Below are 20,565 nucleotides of genomic sequence, written 5' to 3' on the forward strand. Positions count from 1 at the left end.
ACCAAACATGTCTAGGTTCTTTTTTTTTATTTAAGTTGTGAAAAAAAAATCTAACGTTTGTTCAAAAAAAAAAAAAAAAGAAAAAGAAATTGCGTCATTTTCCAAGACCCATGGCGTCTCCATTTTTATATTGATAGATTGGGAGATTCAGAAAGCGGCGATACCAATTATGTTGCATGTTTGATTTTTTTTAGTGTTTTATTTTGAATGGGGCAAAAAGGGGGGTGATTTGAACTTTTATATTTATTTTAATATATTTTTTTTTTAATTTTTGCATGCATTACTAGTCTCCAAGGGAGACTAGAAGCTGCCATAACCCGATCAGCTCTGCTACATACAGGCGATGATCAGACCGCCTGTATATAGAAGAATTGCTGACTTGCTATGAGCGCTGACCACCAGGCGGCGCTCATAGCAATCCGGCAGTGACAACCATAGAGGTCTGCAGGAGACCTCTGGTTGTCATGCTGATCCATTGATGACCCACGATCACATGATGGGGTCCACTGATGGGCAGGATTTCCAGCGTGATTGCTGAAAACGAGTGTTATATGTCGCTGTCAGCGTTTGACAGCGGCATTTAATGGGTTAACAGCCGCGGGTGAGATCGCGATTCAAAACAGCTCACATGTGCCAGAAAAGATGTGGGCTCAGTGCCAGAGCCCAAATCAAAGGGGGAGACACGACACGCGCCGTACTAGTATGGCTCATATCGTGAACGAGTTAACAAGATGCGATTCATTAATAATGTTGTTCAAAGATTTGTCACACTCCTCGACATTAAAACTCCAACATCAAGAAAGAAAAGTTGTGGAATTACGGAAATCAGAGGATCTATAGACATGTTAAAAAGCACTCCCAGCAAAGTTTTTATCCTCTTTATATATTGCAATCACCTCATTATATAGTTTGGTTCACTTACAATTTCTCATTTTGCCCTTCTACCCAGTCAATTCTTCGGTTTTCCATTATTTTCTTATGACATCAAGGGATTAAAATCTGACTAACGCAATCATTCTAAGCCATATAGAAACAGGAGGTTAATTTTCCCTGTATGGCTCATGTGTCACTACAAAAGTCCATGGCAGGGGGAGGAGCGGAGCAACTGGGTCAGGAGCTGAACAGGGGAAATCGACTTCCTATTTCTACATAGAGCAAAGAAGAGAAGAATTTACTGGGTAGAAAAACAAAATGAGCAAATGTAAAAATACACAGTGCTATATAATATGATGACTGCAATATATTATCAGGATAAAAACTTTGATGGGGGTGCTTCTGTAATATGTAAATGAAAAACGCAACCAAATTCTCAAAACATCTAAATTTATTCAATATATAGCACATAAATGTCAAACTCACCCAAAGGCAAAATCTGGGTGCTTATACTTGGTACTGTATGGAAAACTATGTGGGGCCCATTACTCCGTATGGAGGACTATGTGGGGCCATTATTCTGCATGGAGGACTATGTTGCTAGTTTAGCCTGCGTGGCCTAAATGAATGTCAGCAATTGTATAAAGAGCTGCCAGCAGTATATTTAGAGTGACAAAACCTTTCTCAGACAGTCATAAATAAACCTCATTGATAGATAGCATGCCAAGGTCTGAAAGCGCTTGTAATTTTAGGCGTAACGCTAATATTTAATACTGAATAAATTGATATGTTCTGAATATGTGGTTGCCATTTTTAGTCATTTACATGTCTATCGATCCTGTAATTTTCCTTCCTAGTGTTAATGAGTGAAGAATCAAATTGTAAACGTAAAAAACAAAAACGAAGGACAATCAATACATGCTCTATAATTTGGAGATGGAAAAAATAAGCATGTGTATTACAGTATTTTGTTATTCTCTACTCATTTCAGAAAATACCACGCCAAATCTTTTTATTCCAAGAAAAATACACAAAGAACAAGCAGCATGTGAATGTACGTGGAAATATGTCTAATATGTTATTAGAGTACAAAAACGTCTATAAGAGGCCTAATTACTACAAAATGTCATAACTGCATTGATAATTCCTAGATAAAAATATCTTTCCATAGTAATTGCTGCATTTTAATAAAAAATTGATTAAAAGCAAAAACTTACATTTATTTTTTGTCTTCCAAATTCCTTTTCAACATTAAGGCAAATTTCTTTTAACTTTGAAATTTTTTTGTGACCTGTCGGTATATATGGTCCAAAAGTATCAAGCTTTGGATGGTGTTTACACTAGAAAATGAACAAAGTAAAGAAAATATAATAGCAATACACACTGATGTATACAGTATAAAATTATATTTACAGTATTAGGCTGTGTGCCCACATGCGTTTTTTTTCACGTTTTTCAAGTGTTTTTTTTCCATGCAAAAACGCTTAAAAAGCACATACATTAAGCATCCCATTCTTATAATGCATTATGCAATTATTGTGCACATGATGCATCTTTTACTGTATAAAAAACGCATCGCGGTAAAAAACGCAGCGTGTTCATTAATTTTGCAGTAAAACACGCATTTCCAACTATATTCTATGAGAATGGGGATGCTCTGGAAAAAAACGCATTTTTCCTGGTAAGGAGTCCGGTTTTCAGTCAGGAATTTTCTGCATACGTGGGTACATAGCCTAAAGCAAATTAGAAAGGTATAGACAACATTTTGGTACCATGTTAGGCCTCTTTCACACTTCCGTTTTTTTACAATCAGTCACAATCCGCCAGGTTTTGAAAAAAAACGGATCCTCAATTTTTTTTTGAGGATCCGTTTTTTTCCCCATTGACTTGCATTAATGGCGGATTGTGACGGATTGCTGTCCGTTGCATCTGTTTTTTTTTAGGATCCGCCAAAAGTTGCTGTCTGTCACCATCCTCAAAGATTTCAAAACGGAGCTTGTAACTTTTTTCCTCTGGCGGATGACACTCATTTAAGGCCTCTTTCACACTTCAGTTTTTTGCAATCAGTCACAATCCGCCAGGTTTTCCTCAACTTTCTTTTGAGGATCCGTTTTTTTCCCCATTGACTTCCATTATTGGCGGATTGTGACGGATTGTTGTCCGTTGCATCCGTTTTTTTTGAGGATCCGCCAGAAGTTGCTGTCCGTCACCATCCTCAAAGATTTCAAAATGGAGCTTGCAACATTTTTTTTTTTTTTTCTTCTCTCTCTCGGCTGGATCCGTCTCAGAACGGATCCTGTCCCATCCGTTCACATCAGTTAAGAACGGATCCGCTTGTCTGACTTTTTGGCGGATTTGAACTGATGCAAAAAACTGAAGTGTGAAAGAGGCCTTAGCCATTTTTAACACGTGATACAGAAAAAAAAATTGTATTGAAAATGTTTTTCTTATTGAGAGAAATAAAAACATGTATTTCTCTCATATATACTGGTACAATAAGCAAATATTCCTCATTACAAAACATTTTAACATTTGTTTACATAGCTTATGCAGACCTATGCTTCTCTATGGCTACTGATGAAAAAAAAAAAAAAATCTCTCATTGTTAACATGCTGCTGATTACCCAATGAATAAACAAAACACTAATCTCTAAGGTGAAATAGTCTTAGGCTGTGTGCACACGTAGCGATTTTTAAGCGTTTTTGCAGCGATTTTCGGCGCAAAAACGCTTAAAAATCGTGTACAGAACGCCCCCCATGCATTCCTATGGTATTCCGCACATGCTGTGCTAATGCTGCACTTTTTTCCCGCGGCGGAATCGCATCGCGGAAAAAAATCGCAGCATGCGCATTCTTTTGTGCGGAATCGCAAAGAATTGCCGCGATTCCGCACCCATAGGAATGCATGAGAATCGCTAACTTCCCGCATGTGGCTATGCCCACCATGCGGGAAGTTAAGCGTCTCATGTGCGGTTGGTACCCACGGTATGGAGGAGAGGAGACTGTCCTCCAGGCCCTGGGTACCATACCCCTGTAAAAAAAAGAATAAAAAAAAAAAAAAAAAAAAAAAAAAATCGGGGTATATTTACCTTCCGGCTTCACGCGCTGCATTCCCGGCCTCAGCGTTCCCAGTAATGCCTTGCGGCAAGGTCCTGTGATGACGTGGTCTCGCGAGATCGCTATAGCAACGCGAGACTACGTCATCACAGGTCTCGCAAGGCATCGCTGGGAACGCTGTGGCCCGGGATGGCAGCGCGGGACGCCGGAAGGTAAATATACCCCGATTTTTTATTTTATTTTTTAGCATTTTAACATCCTATCTTTTACTATTGATGCCGCATAGGCGGCCTCAATAGTAAAAACCTGGTCACACTTGTCAAACACTATGTTTGACGAGTGTGACCAACCTGTCAATCACTTTCCAAGCGATGCTTCAAATCGCTTGGAAAGTGCTTGAATAACGCACGTGAAAATCGCGGCAAAATCGCGAACATAATCGAGGTAAAATCGCGCTGAAAAAAACGCTCGATTTCTGGGAAGCAGTCCGGTTTTTAGTGAGCGTTTTAAAACGCTACGTGTGCACATAGCCTTAAGGCTTAAAATATCAATCTCGTCAGAACATACACACTGAACGATCAATTATTCTGTGCGCATATCATTACGTTGTCTGCTAGCATAAAAATATTAAATAGGCCACCGATAACAGATATGTACCAATCGGCAACATAACACAACATAACTAAAGGATCAAGATGTTTTGCAAAGTTACTTTTGAAATGGATATCCCCTGGAGTAGGGACAAAAATACGAAAAAATGCTAAATGTAAAAAAAAATATTACATACATATATAAACAGCTAGGGAAATAAGTATTTGATCCCTTGCTGATTTTGTAAGTTTGCCCACTGACAAAAACAAGAACAGTCTATAATTTTAAAGGTAGGTTAATTTTAACATTCAGAGATAGAATATCAAAAATAAAATCCAGAAAATCACATTGTATAAATTATATAAATTTGCATTTTGCAGTGAGAAATAAGTATTTGATCCCTTACCAACTATTAAGAATTCTGGCTCCTACAGACCAGTAAGACGCTCCTAATCAACTCGTTAACCTACATTAAAGACAGCTGTCTTACATAGTCACCTTTATAAAAAGACTCCTATTCACAGACTCAATTTAATCAGTCAGACTATAACCTCTACAACATGGGCAAGACCAAAGAAATTTATAAGGATGTCAGGGACAAGATCTTAGACCTGCATGAAGCTGGAATGGGCTACAAAACCATACGCAAGATGAGGAGACATCTGTTGGTGCAACAGTAAGATAACGGAAGAAATACAAAATTGACATCTATCTGGGGCACCAAGCAAAATCTCACCTCGTGGGGTATCCTTGATCATGTGGAAGGTGAGAGATCAACCTAAAACTACACGAGGGGAACTTGTTAATAATCTCAAAGGTAGCTGGGACCTTCGTCACCAAGAAAACCTTTGCTAACACATTACATTGTAAAAGTTTAAAATCCTGCAGTCTCCCTGCTCAAGAAGACACATGTACAGGTCCATCTGAAGGTTGCAAATACCTGGGTGATTCTGTGAGTGATTGGGAGACGATGCCGTAGTCAGATGAGACAAAAATTTACGTCTTTGGCATTAACTCAACAAGCTGTTTCTGGAGGAAGAGAAATGCTGTTATGACCCAAATAACAACATCCCCACTGTCAAGCATGGAGGTGGAAACATATTTTGGGGTAGTTTCTCTCCTATGGGCACAGGACTACTTAATCGTATCAGTGGGAGAATGGATGGAGCCATGTACCGTACAATCCTGAGTGACAACCTCCTTCTCTCTGCCAGAACATTAAAAATGAATCATGGCTGGGTCTTCAAGCAAGACAAAGACCCAAAACATACAGCCAAGGCAACAAAGGAGTGGTGCAAAAAGAAGCACATTAAGGTCATAGAGTGGCCTAGCCAGTCTCCACACCTTAATTCCATAGAAAAGTTATGGACTTGGTGGCGTGGCCTGACTGTTCCACAGACCAGTCGCACTAACTAGGAGCTCCTGCACTGAAGTGCCTTTATCAAGATATTTTCACCATTGAAGTGCCACTCTTTGGCCCCTGTGTGGGTAACCCACTACACCCCACACTAGGGAGTCTCCGCTGCACTTTTAATACCTGTTTAGTCTCCCGGGACTGTTGTGCTGCCTGAGTGGAGGAGACAGCGTTGTGAGGAGACGCCATCTTGAGACCTACCCTGCTGCTAAGTGAGACTGCTCCACGGAGGTAATACCGCTCTAAGCCGCTTTAACACCCCGACCCCGGCTCACTACTCACCTGTGCCTGGTCCCTGGTGCTCTGGATCCAGACCTGGGGCTTGCGGAGACTTTACATTGCCGTGACCGGCGGTCTCTTGCGTTTCCCGCCATCGGCTCCTGTGTGGGAAGGCTCCGGCGGGGACGGGGGTTTGCAGACGAGCGCGGTGTGGAGTCCGGCTGCCTTGCCTGCTGCGGCGATCTGCGGCTCTCCTGTCCTGACGGTGGATCCCGGCCTGAAGTGCCTCTGTGAGGACGCGGCGGCGTTGAAGATTTTACCGCCAATTCCGGTACCATCTTAGCTCCTCTTCTGCGGCCGGGGGGCTGTGCATTGTCGGTCTGTGAGGTGAGGTGGTTCGGTTCCCCTCTATCATCCTTTGCCTGCAATTTACCTCCGATGGCCTCCTGATGCCCCATATCCAGTTTTAACTGCAAATTGCTGCTCAGATAAACAAGTGACATATAAGCAATATAGGCGGTCTCCTGAGACAATAGACATTTATTTAATCAAGCAGTGAGGTGCTTTTCCCTATGGTCTCTCAGTGCCTCCCAGTCTGCCTCTTCTGTCTGTTGGGCGACTCGGGTTGGAAGATTTCAGCAAAAACATTTGTGCCTAAACATTTTTTCTCTTCCCAGAACAAACATGGAAAGAGCTCTGCACTCACTTATCTCTCATTAATGCTCCTACAGCGACACCTAGTGTCCATTCCTTATAAGTTGTTCTAACTTCAAAATATGGGCAAATAAATTTCCCTTCTTCTGTCCAAGTTGTGGACACAGCTACTCACATTATAAGAAGCCTTATTATGGTTAAATCACAAAAAGAAGAGAGAGCACACAGTGTCCCCCTACGACCCCTCCCACCGGGTAGTCCTCCCCGTACTATGCTGGCCAGGATACTAAATTGCAGGGACAGAGAGACTATCCTCCGGGAAGCCAGGAGGCTGCAGTACCTCACGTTTAATGGAAGCCGTATTGAAATATATCCGGACTATTCAGCAGAGGTCCAGAAAATGCGGATGAAATTTGGCGAGGTCAAGAGAGGAATGAGAGCGCTGGGAGTGAAGTATTCTATGATGTATCCTGCCAAACTGAGAGTAGCAGCGTTGGGATCTGTTCAGTTCTTCCCGACCCCAGAGGAAGCCGTCAAATGGATGGAGAACAATCGTTCCAAGTTGGAAGCAGAGAGAGACGGAGACGGATGAAGTAGTGACTCTCGGACGTATATACTTTTTTCTTTTTGATGTGGTGCCCTGAGGTACCTGTTTTTTTCAGAACTATTTTTAGGGGTATTGATCCCCGGGCGTTTTTGATGATTCTTGCAATATCCTTGTTAGAAAATGTTATGCGGCCTGATTAGTATTGATGAGCATTCTTGTTTTTGATGGTGGGAGTGATGGACGCCAGAGGAAGGAGACTCAGTGGCTTTATATGGGTCTGCAATAACTGGGGGCTGGCTGTATCCTCTCTCGTTGGAAAGAGAGAATCAGCTAGATTGGGACAGAGGGGAGGGGGGGGGAGTGGAGGGAGGCAGGGGGGGCCTTGTTATGGGGTAGTTCATATACTGCAATACAATATAGTGACCACAGGAGCTCGGCTATATTTTATATTTTTAGGACATAATGAGTGGTGATGCAAAAATTCTAAGTTGGAACATACGGGGAGTGTCTGATCCAAATAAAAGAGCGGCAGTTATGGCAGAAATTAGGAGGCATAATCCAGCTATTACATGTTTATTGGAAACCCATTTGATTAAAGGAAAGGAAAACTGGTTGGAGGGGAAAAAATGGATCACTCGGGCCTATCACTCTATGTATTCAGCTTACGCAAGGGGAGTATCTGTACTGATACACTCTCATACTCATTATGAAGAAATTGATTCTTGCGTAGATAAGGACGGACAGTTTGTGTCTCTGCACTGTCGAATTTCTGGAATATGCATGATTGTGGTGGCTCTCTATATTCCACCCCCATATTCGAAAAAGAAATTGCAGGAGATTTTTGAGTGGATTGGAGGGAGAGGGGATTATCCAGTGCTAATATTAGGAGACGTTAATAATGTTATGAATGAGTTTTGGGACCGGGCGGGTAATGGGGGTAATTGCCCTAGGAAAAACAAGATGACTCCATTTGGGATATATGTTAGCGAAATGGATATGATAGATTTATGGAGAGTACGCAATGAGGGGAAGAAATGCTTTTCGTGTTATTCGACTTCGTATCACACTTTATCACGAATAGACTTAGCACTGGGTAATAGGGGCATGGACAGAATGGTTGGGACGGTGGAATACTTACAGAGACTTATCTCCGATCACAGGGCAGTTGTGGTTAGTCTGAGAGTGGGAATGGGGAAAGGGAAGAGAGCAGGGGGGACAATTCACCCGGAATGGCTCAAATGTTTAAACATGGGAACTATTAAAAATGATATTGTTGAGTTTTTTCAGTTAAACGAAGGTACTGCGGATCCACTTATTGTATGGGATACCATGAAAGCTTACTTGCGGGGATTATTCATACGAGATATCTCGAGACAGAAGACACGAACGAGGCAAGTGAATCAGGAGGCAGCAGATAGGCTTAGTAGGGCAGAGGAAGAAATGATAGTTAGACCCAATGCCGACACCCAAAACGCATTAAAAGAAGCACAAGAGGAAGTAAATAAGTTATACCTACAAGGGATAGATAAGAAAAGGGCATTCCAAAAAGCATTGTTCTATGAAGAGGGGGAAAAGGTGGGACATTTATTATCAGTGATTACTGCAGCACAGAAAAAACCCTCACAAATATATGAAATTGTCACTAAAGATGGGGCAGTCCATAAGGATACCACCGGGATATTGGAGTGTTTTAAGGAATATTATGTTGAACTGTATACCTCGGAATTGAGGGCCTCGGATCTGGAGATGGATAGATATTTACAAGAGATAGAGCTACCCAAGTTAGATGATATTGATAAACAAAACTTGGAAGAATTATTTACTGTGGAAGAGGTAGAGAAGGCTATCCTATCATTAACAAATGACAGGTCACCTGGATCTGACGGGATCCCAGGAGAAGTGTACAAAGAATTAATAGAAATTGTAGCACCCAAACTTAAGCACGTACTTGAGGTGGCAGTAGAGAAAGGGGTATTGCCAGGATCTATGAGGGAGGCTGTAATCGTGGTGATTCCTAAGGAAGGGAAGGATGCCTCATCCGTAGAATCCTATAGACCAATCTCGTTATTGACATCAGATGTTAAAATACTAGCCAAAATGTTGGCGATAAGAATGTCTAGAGTTGTCCCCAAATTGATACATCCAGACCAATCAGGGTTCTTACAAAATAGATCCACCGCCATTAATCTGCGAAGACTTTTTTTGAATATTCAAATTCCAGCAGATAATAGGGGGGAAAGGGTGGTGGTCTCACTGGATGCACGAAAGGCATTTGATAGGGTAGAGAGGAAGTATTTATGGGCAGTACTGAAATGTATGGGATTTGGGCATAGATTTATCTCCTGGGTTAAGTTACTGTATGTAGACCCGAAAGGATATATTAGGATTAATGGGGAGACTTCGGAGGCATTTGGGTTGTTCAGAGGAAGTCGTCAGGGATGTCCATTGTCACCGTTATTGTTTGCTGTAGCGATGGAACCGTTAGCGATTAAAATTCGTAACTCCAAAGAAATACAAGGCTTTAGATATGGGGAATTGGAGGAAAAGATCGCCCTATACGCGGATGATATACTCCTTTTCTTAAAAGACGGCGGAGAAGCACTGACTGAGGTCATGGGCCTTATAGGGAAATTTGGATACTTTTCCGGATTGAGAATTAATTGGGACAAGTCATGTATCATGGGGATTGATAGAGAGCTGGGAGATCAAGATGTGGGGGGGGTAGTTAGACACTTGAAAGTAGTTAAGGAATTTAAATACCTCGGAATATGGGTATCTATGTCTATATCTAGATTTCTCGAACTAAACTTGGACCCATTACTAGTTAAATTTAAAGTTAAGATGACAGAGTGGTGTAAGCTAGTACTATCAATAGTGGGGAGGACAAATCTAATTAAAATGATTCTGATGCCTCAGTTGATGTACGTCCTCCATAATGCCCCGGTTTGGATTCCCAAGAAAAAATTTTACAAAATTAATACCATTTTTAGAGAATTGATTTGGGGGAAAAAACAAGCCAAAATTAAATTGTAAATACTGCAAAGGGGGAAGGAAGAGGGTGGGTTGGCGGCGCCAAATCCATGGATATACTTTGTGGCAACGCAGGGGCAGCACTTTAGGGGTTGGCGAGAGGAGGGGAACTTGAGCGTTATGGGGAGAGTTTTGGCCCAACTGACCAACAAGAGAACATTGGTACAGAGTCTAGAAGCAGGAAACTTTGGGAGATTAGGGAAAGACATGCCCACATTTGGACTAATGCACAAAATATGGCAACATATCAAAATTCTTAGAAGAGTTGAGGAATTGACGACATACACACCTATCTGGGATAATGTGAACCTTTCTGAACTATACAAACTGAAGGACTTTATTGATTGGGAGAGGAGAGGTTTGCAATATGTGTGGCAACTATTGGAGGGGTCTGAGATCAAGTCTTGTACTGTTTTGAAAGAAGAGTTTGGACTCCCATGTAGTGGGGAATTTCGATATTTTGGTCTCAGGCATGCATTTCAAGCGCAGAAACAGATAATGAATATGACGGTGCAGAGGGATGTGGTATTGGACTATGTGTGTGCGTCCGGGGGTACGAGAGGTGTTATATCTACCATCTATAGAGATTTATTATATTCTTACTTGACTGGGTTTCCTCTAACAGTAAAATCTAAATGGGAGAGAGAAGTGGGGGAAATAGTAGATGATACATGGGAGTCTATTTTAGAGTATATACCTAAACTCTCTTTGAGTGAGCCAGGTAGGATATCGCAAATATATATTGTACATAGAACATATAAGACTCCTGAACTTATGAGGAAAATGGGCTTGAGGTATAATGCGGAGTGTCCAAGATGTGGGTATGAACCTGCGGGAATGCTCCATATGCTTTGGTCTTGTCCAAGACTTTCATTATACTGGGAGGAGGTTATAGGGCTTGTTGAGAAGATATACCGATGTGATATAGGAAGGGACCCAATAACGTGTGTGTTGGGGTATGTGGAGGAGGTGTCGGTGGGGAATGCCTATAAGTCCATCATAGCAAAACTCTTATATATTGCCCGTAAGCTGATAGCTCAAAAATGGATCGATGCTGAACCCCCAAAGACTGGGGAGTTTGTTATCCGTGTGAATAACGTAATCCGATTGGAGGAGAGAATTTATAGAAGGCGACATACGGAAGCTCACTTTGAAAAACTCTGGGCCATGTGGTTACAGTGGAGACAATCACATTGAGAAAGTCTGTATTGCAGTTGGGAAGGGGGGGGAGGGAGGAGGTCGGGTTAGGTTATCTTTTCTTTTTATGACGGGGAGGAAATTGAATGTCGTGTATTCTTCTATATGCAATGGAGATGATTTGAAAGCTTTGCTTGAATGTAATTATAACGACATTTGAATATAATAAAAATCTTTGGTTTAAAAAAAAAATCACAAAAAGAACGTGAAAAATTAGCGAATAAAGCTATTGAGGACGAACAGAAAAAGAATACTCATGGAGAGCTATACAAATATTTCAAGAAGAAAATGGATTCCTCCCACACTCCGTCAAAACGCAATCTTAAAAAAAATCTCTCTCTCTTGATAAAATGGACGACTCTGATAGTGACTCCACCCTGGAGGACGCAGCGCCTATCTCAAGAGCCTTTATGAAGAAACTTATGGCCCAGAATATGAAAACCCTTCTGGAAGAGCTGTCTGGTATGCGCTCAGATCTTCAACAATTGGGGCAAAGAGTGGAGGTACTGGAGTCGGCTACCACAGAGACAGTTGATGCTTTAACCGACCTCCAAGACCAGGTCCTTACACAACAGCACCATCTTAATGTTGCTCTGTTAGCAGCGCAAGATCAGGAAAACAGGAGCAGAAGGAAAAATATTCACATAAGAGGCATACTGGAGTCCTTTGCACGTGAAGCCTTAGAGACGGTAACCAGAGAAATTTTTGCCAACCTCTTGGGCCAGGAAAGAGCATCTACAATCACAATTGAAAGAGTTCATCGAGCGCTGAGACCTAAGCCAAAATCTGATGAGCCGCCAAGAGATGTCATTTGCGGCATTCTTAACTATGTTGATACGGCTGCTATTTTATCAAGTGCCAGAGAACAAGAAAAGATTACATACGATGGCTCTCAAATTCAGCTATTCCAAGACCTGGCTACCTCCACCTTAACGAAATGACTGATCCTGCGTCCCCTTCTCTCAGACATAAAAGCCAAGAGCTTAGCATATAAATGGCTTTTTCCTTTTGGTCTGGCAGTCAACGCAAGTGGGCGGCAGATTGTGGTTCGCACTCCAGAGGACCTTCCAAATTTTTGGGAGTCACTCAATATCTCCCCAATTGAGCTCCCCTCCTGGATGCCTGTTGACACCAGCTGGAGACTTCCTACGCTTACCAAGCCACAAGAATGGTCCGTAAAGAAAAAGTATGCTTCGCCGAAAATCAAGACATACGATCCCAAGAAACATCCTTCATGAAGAGTCAGTCTTCTTGACCTCCCTTTATCGAACTAGCTTTTACTTGGTCCATTTCTCTTTTTGATGTGCATGATCTCTTTGAATCATATTTTCATTAGGCTGTTCTACTTTACAATGACTTGATCTCTATTCGTCAATCCCATTTTTTGGTTCACAACTTGGACTACCTCGCCTATGTTTGGGTTTGATAACCCCCCCACCTGATGAGGTCTGATGAGATTGCAGAGGCGTTCAGACTTTATTATGAATCCCTTTATAACTTAGACCCACCCGAACCTATGAAGGACCAATTGGCAGCAGTGGAAAGGATTCAGAAATTCTTATCCCCCCTCTCCCTACCAAAAGTACAACCCAAAGATTATTCAGCCTTACTCTCCCAAATCACTCCTCAAGAAATTAAGGACACCATACAATCAATGGCGAATAATAAAACCCCAGGTCCAGATGGTTTCCCTGTGGGTTGCTATAAGAAATTCTTAGACTTACTCCTCCCTCAGCTAATTTCTCTTTTTAATGCATTTCTGGCAGGAGAAACCCCATCTAAGCAGACTCTAGAGGCTCACATTACAGTTATCGCTAAGGAAGGGAGAGATGGCGGCTTTTGTGGTAACTACAGACCTATCTCGCTGCTCAACACGGACATAAAATTATGGGCAAAAATCCTCGCCTCCAGAATTAATGTTGTTCTGGACTGTTTAATCCACCCTGATCAAGTTGGCTTTGTTAAAGGTCGTGAGGGTAAAGATAATGCCACAAAAATTCTTTTAGCCATTACCTCTGGCGCTCTGGGTCCCCTCTGACCATTCTATCAACTGATGCCGAGAAGGCCTTTGATAGAGTCAGCTGACATTATATGGTAAGCACCTTACAGAAGTTTGATTTTACCCCTCCTTTTGTCGATGCCATTATGACTCTATACTCAACTCCGACTGCTAAGGTCAGGGTTAATGGTTTGGCTTTCGAGCCCCTTCGCGATTGGAAATGGCACCAGACAGGGCTGCCCTCTCTCCCCTACCCTTTTCGTGCTGGTTATGGAGACTCTGATTCAGAGACTAAGACAGGAGGCAGAGGTAAGAGGTCTTATAATAGACCAATATGAATTTAAGACAGCAGCCTTTGCAGACGACCTCTTGCTCCTTGTTTCAAACCCTGAAACAGTCTTTCCCAGTCTCCTGGCCTTGCTTCAAGAGTTTGGTATTGTTTCCGACTTCAAGGTTAACATGAACAAATCCGAAGCCTTGACTGTCTCGGCTCCGGAGTTGGTTGTTTCCAGACTTAAACAAATCACCCCTTTTAATTGTCCTTCTGAGAAGCTGAAATATCTTGGTGTTTTCCTAACAACGGATCCCTCTACGCTATACAAACATAATTTCCCTCCTCTGTTAGATAAATTGCAATCCTTACTCAATTTATATAATTTAACCCTACCTTTCCTGGATCGGCAGGATTAATATAATCAAATCCTATATTCTCCCCAAAATTTTCTACCTTATGAATATGATTCCCATATCTCACCCTAAGTCGTTCTTCTCCTTACTAAATAAACTGATATCCAAATTTGTATGGAGAGCTAAGAGCTAGACTTCCCTTCAAAATCCTCTACCTACCAAAAAATGTTGGAGGTCTTGGCCTTCCCAACTTCAGGGTGTACTACCACGCAAAACACATGGCCCGTTGGTTGAACCTGGTTAAACCTAGGCCTGACCGTAATGCTTCCAACCTTGAATTTATTCTGTTAGGTAAGATGGTGGAGATTTATCTTTGGACCTCTTGTGTCCCCCCACCCCATTCAATAGATGCAATAACAAGCAACACGTTAGCTATTAGACGAGACCTTATCCCCAATAGACTAACGCAGTGCCTGTTTCTGGATAAAATCCCTTTAAAAATTATCCCCTGGCTCACGGACTCGAATTATGTGGATGCATATGATTTGTGGGATACCTTACCTAATCTACCTATCTCACATCTTCTCTCTAATCAGATTCAGTGTGTGGATGCGTGGCCATGGGAGGCCAAAAAACGACCTCGTGACTTCCTACAAAAATACCATACACAACGTATCATCTCTAAATTTAAGTCCGAAGTCACACAACACCGACTGGCTCTGGCTTGAACTTCTTCTTAGTTTAAAATCCCTACCTCCAAAACTTATCTCTAAAATATATCTCAACCTTATTTCTCCCTCCTCTCATTTCAAACAACTCTACCTATCCTCATGGGAAACAGAACTTAAATTGTCTTTATCTCCTCGTGAGACAAAACAGATTCTGGCTAATTCGCATGGTTTTTCCAGATGTGTTTTGTTACAGGAAAATGCTTTTAAAATTCTTTCACGCTGGTATAGAACCCCTGAAAGACTCCATCACTTAGGCCTTAACAATTCCCTTCTCTGTTGGAGATGTTTGAGTTCAGTGGGCTCCTTTTTCCACATCTTCTGGCAGTGCCCAATAATTGCTACTTACTGGGATGAAATATTTAAGTACCTTTGCCAATTGGGCATAATAAAAAAAATTTTAACTCCCCAAGAGTTCTGCTGTCTCTCCCCACAAACTCTTATAATCCTAAGAAACATGAATTGCTCCCTCTACTGGTCGCCGCAGCAAAACATCTGATTTCATTACATTGGAGGCAAACATCCCCTCCCTCATTAAGTGAATGGATAACTAAGGTCCATGATATTCGTAGGATGGAAGAATTGTCCAGTTGGGACTCACGTACACATGACAAATTCCTTACGATATGGCATCCCTGGTTACGCTTCTCATCTCCGCCCACATGATTTTTGCGCTCCTCCCCCAGTAATCTAATTTTCATGTCTCTCTGTGTGGCCCTAAAGTCGCAGTGTATGGACCCGAACTCCTAGTTTATTTTGGCTTCCTCAGCTTAGTCTTCATTTTACTCTCCATTGCTCACCTTGTTTATAACCGAATTTTAGTGCCTTTTATGATTAATATGTCTCAACCCTGTAAATGGCACTGGTTTTCGTGTTGCGTTTTCCCAGAGCTATTGCTCTTAGATTATTTTTACACTACAATATACCTGATAGTTGTATTGTTATGTTATACTCATACTGACTTCTACCTGCTGTCTTTTCAACTCTCTGGCGGGGTGGTATATCCCCCTTGCTCCATTATCGTGATTTTTCGCAGTTGAAAGTCCTTGCATGTTTTATGTTTCCTTGTATTTTGAAAATTCTAAATAATTTTAAAAAAAAAAGAAAAGTTATGGAGTTGAAGCTCTAAGTTGCCAAGCGACAGCCTCAAAATCTTAATGATTTAGAGATGATCTGCAATGAGGAGTGGACCAAAATTCCTCCTGACATGTGCGCAAACCTCAGCATCAACTACAAAAACAGTCTGACTGCTGTGCTTGCCAACAAGGGTTTTGCTACCAAGTATCAAGTCTTGTTTGCAAGAGGGATCAAATACTTATTTCTCACTGCAAAATGCAAATAAATTTATATAATTTATACAATGTAATTATACAGAAACTGACCGCGCTTCAGGGAGAAAATTCTAAATATATGCCTAGTTATAGAGGTCAACCTGTAAAAGGTGTCAGAAAAATACTCTTAAAAAGAAAGTTCCTACAATGAATGGTAAAATAGCACACAAATCCAAAAAAAAAAAGGGATTAAAAATGCACAGAAACTTGCACAAACACACAGAATCCATATTCCAGGTAGTCCAAAGGGGTGGCTAATCCCTGCCGACCACATGAATGCAAAAGGCTAGATATTAACCTTAAACAACACATGGAAAAAACTTTACATAACTAGCTTTGCCCACATGAGAGGCTAAATAATGTTGTTATAAAGTGCATACAAAATTAGGCAGTGCTGCCCTCCCCGGGTAGTGCTGTAGGTGATCCGTGGGTACATAAATCCGCAGGTATATGCTTGATAATGCGGATGGCAAAAGAGCGGGGCAGCAATCAAGTCAGGCAGAGCCAGGGAGAGCCCCGGCCGGTGGCGTACCCTGAATGTCCGCGTGAAGAAAATGGCAGACAAACTCCCTGAGCGTGTGAAGTCACAACAGCTATGGGGTGATGCTAGGACCACAAACCAACCAACGCGTTTCAAAGGCAATGCTGCCTCCTTCGTCAGGGTGATCGTGTTTCTTGTTTACCGCCTAAAGAGTCCGACCCATTAACCCTATCTGCGCCCCTGCAATTGCCAATGACGTGATAGAAAATATATGGACTGAGCAGTATTATTAACTGAGTTTGAGTGAAACCAGGAAAAGAAATCGCATTACCTGACTATTTCCATATATAGACAAAATATACAAAAATAAAAATATCTTTATTAAATATATTCTCAAAAACCTTAAGAGGGGAAAAAAAAAAAAAAAAGTACACATAAAAGAAACAAATGCTGTATGTATAAATATAAATTTATATTTATAAAAATATGCAAGAATTTATATATATAAAACTGGGGGGATACTCAAAGACCCTCACAGAGAACAAAGCACAACATGGCTAAAAATAGCAGAAAAAAATAGCAGAAATAAAACCACTTTCAACACAGAAGATAGGTATGATAGATGGTTTAAAACTGCAGTATATGTTTATAAAAAATACTAAAATACTTAAAGGAAACTCCTACCACTCGTACAGTTGGCTTGTTGCTATAAAGGAACATGGGGTGCAAAACTGCAGGCCAATTTTTTCAAACACTGGGCGTCTATTCAGAAACCCAGGTGTCGTTTATCCAACAATGCATTCAGTTCATCCTCCTTCACAATTACTTCATCTATGATGGCCAATTTTTCTTGCAGACAAGGGGCACTGCTATGGGCACGTGCTTTGCCCCTAGTTATGCCAACCTTTATGTCGCTAAATGGGAGGAGTTTCACATTTACACAAGTGGCAACTTACGCAGGGGTCTAGTGTTGTGGCGCCGCTTAATTGATGACGTGTTGTTCATTTGGGATGGTCACAGGCACCTAGTCGGACTGTATGACAACTATTGGAGGCGAGTAGTTCGTGGGTTATCATGGAGTCATCAGTGTACGTTCGTGTGTTTTTTCAAAGAGTTGGAATTGGAGGTGTTTATACTGTACCTATAAGCTCAACAAATTCCCCAAAACACAGCCTATTAGTGGAAAATGCCTGACAAAAAGACAACAGCATAATGGGGATTATAATCCCCTTCTCCCAGACTGTGATCTTTGACAATTGGTGGGATATGCGTTCTCTCCAGCGTGATCCTTGACAGTGTTCCTTTTCAAACAGATATGTAATGTGAATATTGCACTCACAATACAGATTAGAAAGCTATGGACTAGGAGAAAAAAAAACAAAAAAATAAAGGGGGTGAGGTAGTGATACAAAACGTCTCTACCACATGTCCACCTTACTTCGTATTTGGTATATTTGAATATTAGCGTAAAATACATTTCACACATCGTAGAATTTCCTTACCAAATAGTTAAGTCTGTGTTTGGCTCCAATAATATGCATGAACATGTGAGTCATTCCCGACCGACATTCACAAAGTTTGCATTCATATACACTGTAGGTACGTTTGTTGTACTGGTATATGTACTCCAGACCTGGGAAAAAAAAACAAGTGTAAAAGAACAGTTAAAAGGGGTTGTCCACAACTGGGTCAACCCATTCTTGATCGAAATGTCTGGCCCCCATAAAATAGTCTATACTCACCTACCGTGGCAGTGGTGTCCGCACTCACTCTACCCGGGGCTCTCATGTGGTGTTGTGACACGTGACACCGGTGCCCAATCAGAGCTGGCGTCACAGTCTCAGCCTTCGGACGTTTTAAACATGAAGAGGAAGTCGGGGTCTGCAACTGATCTGACTTTTTCTTCATGCTGAAAACGTCCTAAGGCGGGGACAGTGACACCACCACTGATTGGGCACCGGTGTCACAACACCGCACGACAACCCAGGGGAGAGCGAGGGTCGACACCGTGGGAACGGTGTCGGCACTAGAGGGGAGTATAAGCTTTATTAGGTTAACGGGGCCAAGCGAGCGGTATGAGAAAAGGTTGTTCAAGTAGCGGACAACCTCATTAAATATCAAACTCATTCATTACTGAACAAACCATGCTTTACACTATTCTGCAAGGGATAAATAAGTGTATTGTCGTCTAGTGATCTACAAATCGAGGGGCGTGCAATAGGAATAGACTATAAAAAAAACTCCCCCAGTTTCAGAGAAGATTGCTGTTGTTTATTTTTGTGTGGACACATGCAGAAAAAGAAGGATTTTTGGTACTAACTGTAAAATCTTTCTTGGAGCCTTCATTGTGGGACACCGGTAACCATGGGTGTATGCTGCTGTCGCTAGGAGGCTGACAAAAAAAAAGGTTCTCTCCTCCTCAGCAGTATACAGCAAATGACAAAGCTCATCAGTTAGTGAAAAAAGCAGTATGAGAAGCAACAAGAACTAAATATAGGGCCAACAGAGGAACAAATAAAAATAAAAAATAAATAGGTGGTGTCCCCCAATGATGGCTCAAGATAAGATTTTACAGTGAGTTTTACAGTGAGTAGCAAAAATCCTCTCTATCGCTTCATTGGAGGACATGGGTAACTAGGGAACGACCTAAAGAAGTCACAAGGGAGAGAACAGAATATCTTGCTCAAATTGTGTAGGGCGACTGCCGCAGGCAGCACCCTTCTACCCAGGCCGGCATTGGCCGAGGCATAGGTATGTACACTAGAGCAGGGTTCCCCAACTCCAGTCCTCAAGGCCCACCAACAGCTCATGTTTTCAGGATTTCCTTAGTATTTCCCAGGTGATAATTGCATCACATGTACAATACAAGGGAAATCCTGAAAACATGATCTGTTGGTGGGCCTTGAGGACTGGAGTTGGGGAACCCTGCACTAGAGAATCTTGCAAATGTATTGAGATGACCAGATCGTGGCCTTACAAATCTGTGTTGCAGAAGCCTGGTGGCGAACATCCCAGGAGGCCTCCACAGCCCAATTGGAGTGAGCACACACAACCAGAGGGTTGTGGTCTGTTTTTGACGTGATATATAAATGAGTAAAATAACAAATAAATAAGCCTCCAGAATAGCTGAACATATGCAACGGACGATAGACTAGGAGGCAGGGAGTCCCTTCTGGAGACCCTTGATAATGACAAACAAGGAGTTCGATCATCTGAAGGATGCTGTCCTTGAGAGATAGAAACGCAGTACTGTGACTAGGTCCAGCTAGTGAAGAGAGACCTTTTCAGGGGATGGACTGGTGACGGGCAGAAGGAGAGAAAGACAATATCCTTTTTGATATTGAACCAGGGGTACCACCTTAGGAAGGAGGACAATAGATGAAGGACCACCTTGTCCCAGTGAAAGACAAGAAAGGGGTGAGGCAAGAGACACCAATTCTGAGACCCATCTAATGGAAGTGATCAAAACTAAAAGGCAACCTTTCAAGAGAAGAAAATACAAGATATCCTGGATGGGCTCAAAGGAAGATCCCTGGAGAAAGCTCAAAACTAGGTTAAGGTTCCACTGGTCCACGGGGGGGATGATATGGTTGTGATAGACAAGCAACTCCCGGAAGGAAGGTCCTGACCCGGGGACGAGAGGCTAAAGTTTGTTGAAAAGGGATTGAGAATGCTGGGACCTGATCTTTGAGGGCACTAAGACACAAACTGGACTCTAGCCCTGATTGTAAGAACACCAGGATAGATCGAAGGGAAAAGTACATGGGAGCTGTGTGGCTGACTTCATACCAGCGAAACTAGGCCTTCCAGGACCGAT

At 42.0% G+C, this 20,565-nt stretch overlaps 1 protein-coding gene across 1 annotated transcript in view; it reads right to left on the bottom strand.

The window, feature by feature from the left end:
* Nucleotides 1-20,565, bottom strand: part of LOC141099724 (uncharacterized) — a 166,756-nt gene that overhangs the window by 84,105 nt on the left and 62,086 nt on the right. Inside the window, exons 6-7 of the mRNA XM_073587724.1 lie at nucleotides 18,251-18,381; nucleotides 2,091-2,213 (exon numbers count right to left, since the gene is read on the bottom strand). Of these exons, the coding sequence (XP_073443825.1) occupies nucleotides 2,091-2,213; nucleotides 18,251-18,381 (254 nt within the window). The remainder of the gene's footprint in view (nucleotides 1-2,090; nucleotides 2,214-18,250; nucleotides 18,382-20,565) is intronic.

This window comes from Dendrobates tinctorius, unplaced genomic scaffold (assembly GCF_039654945.1).
Source record: "Dendrobates tinctorius isolate UK_male_01 unplaced genomic scaffold, ASM3965494v1 ptg000102l, whole genome shotgun sequence".
NCBI classification, from domain to species: Eukaryota; Metazoa; Chordata; class Amphibia; order Anura; family Dendrobatidae; genus Dendrobates; species Dendrobates tinctorius.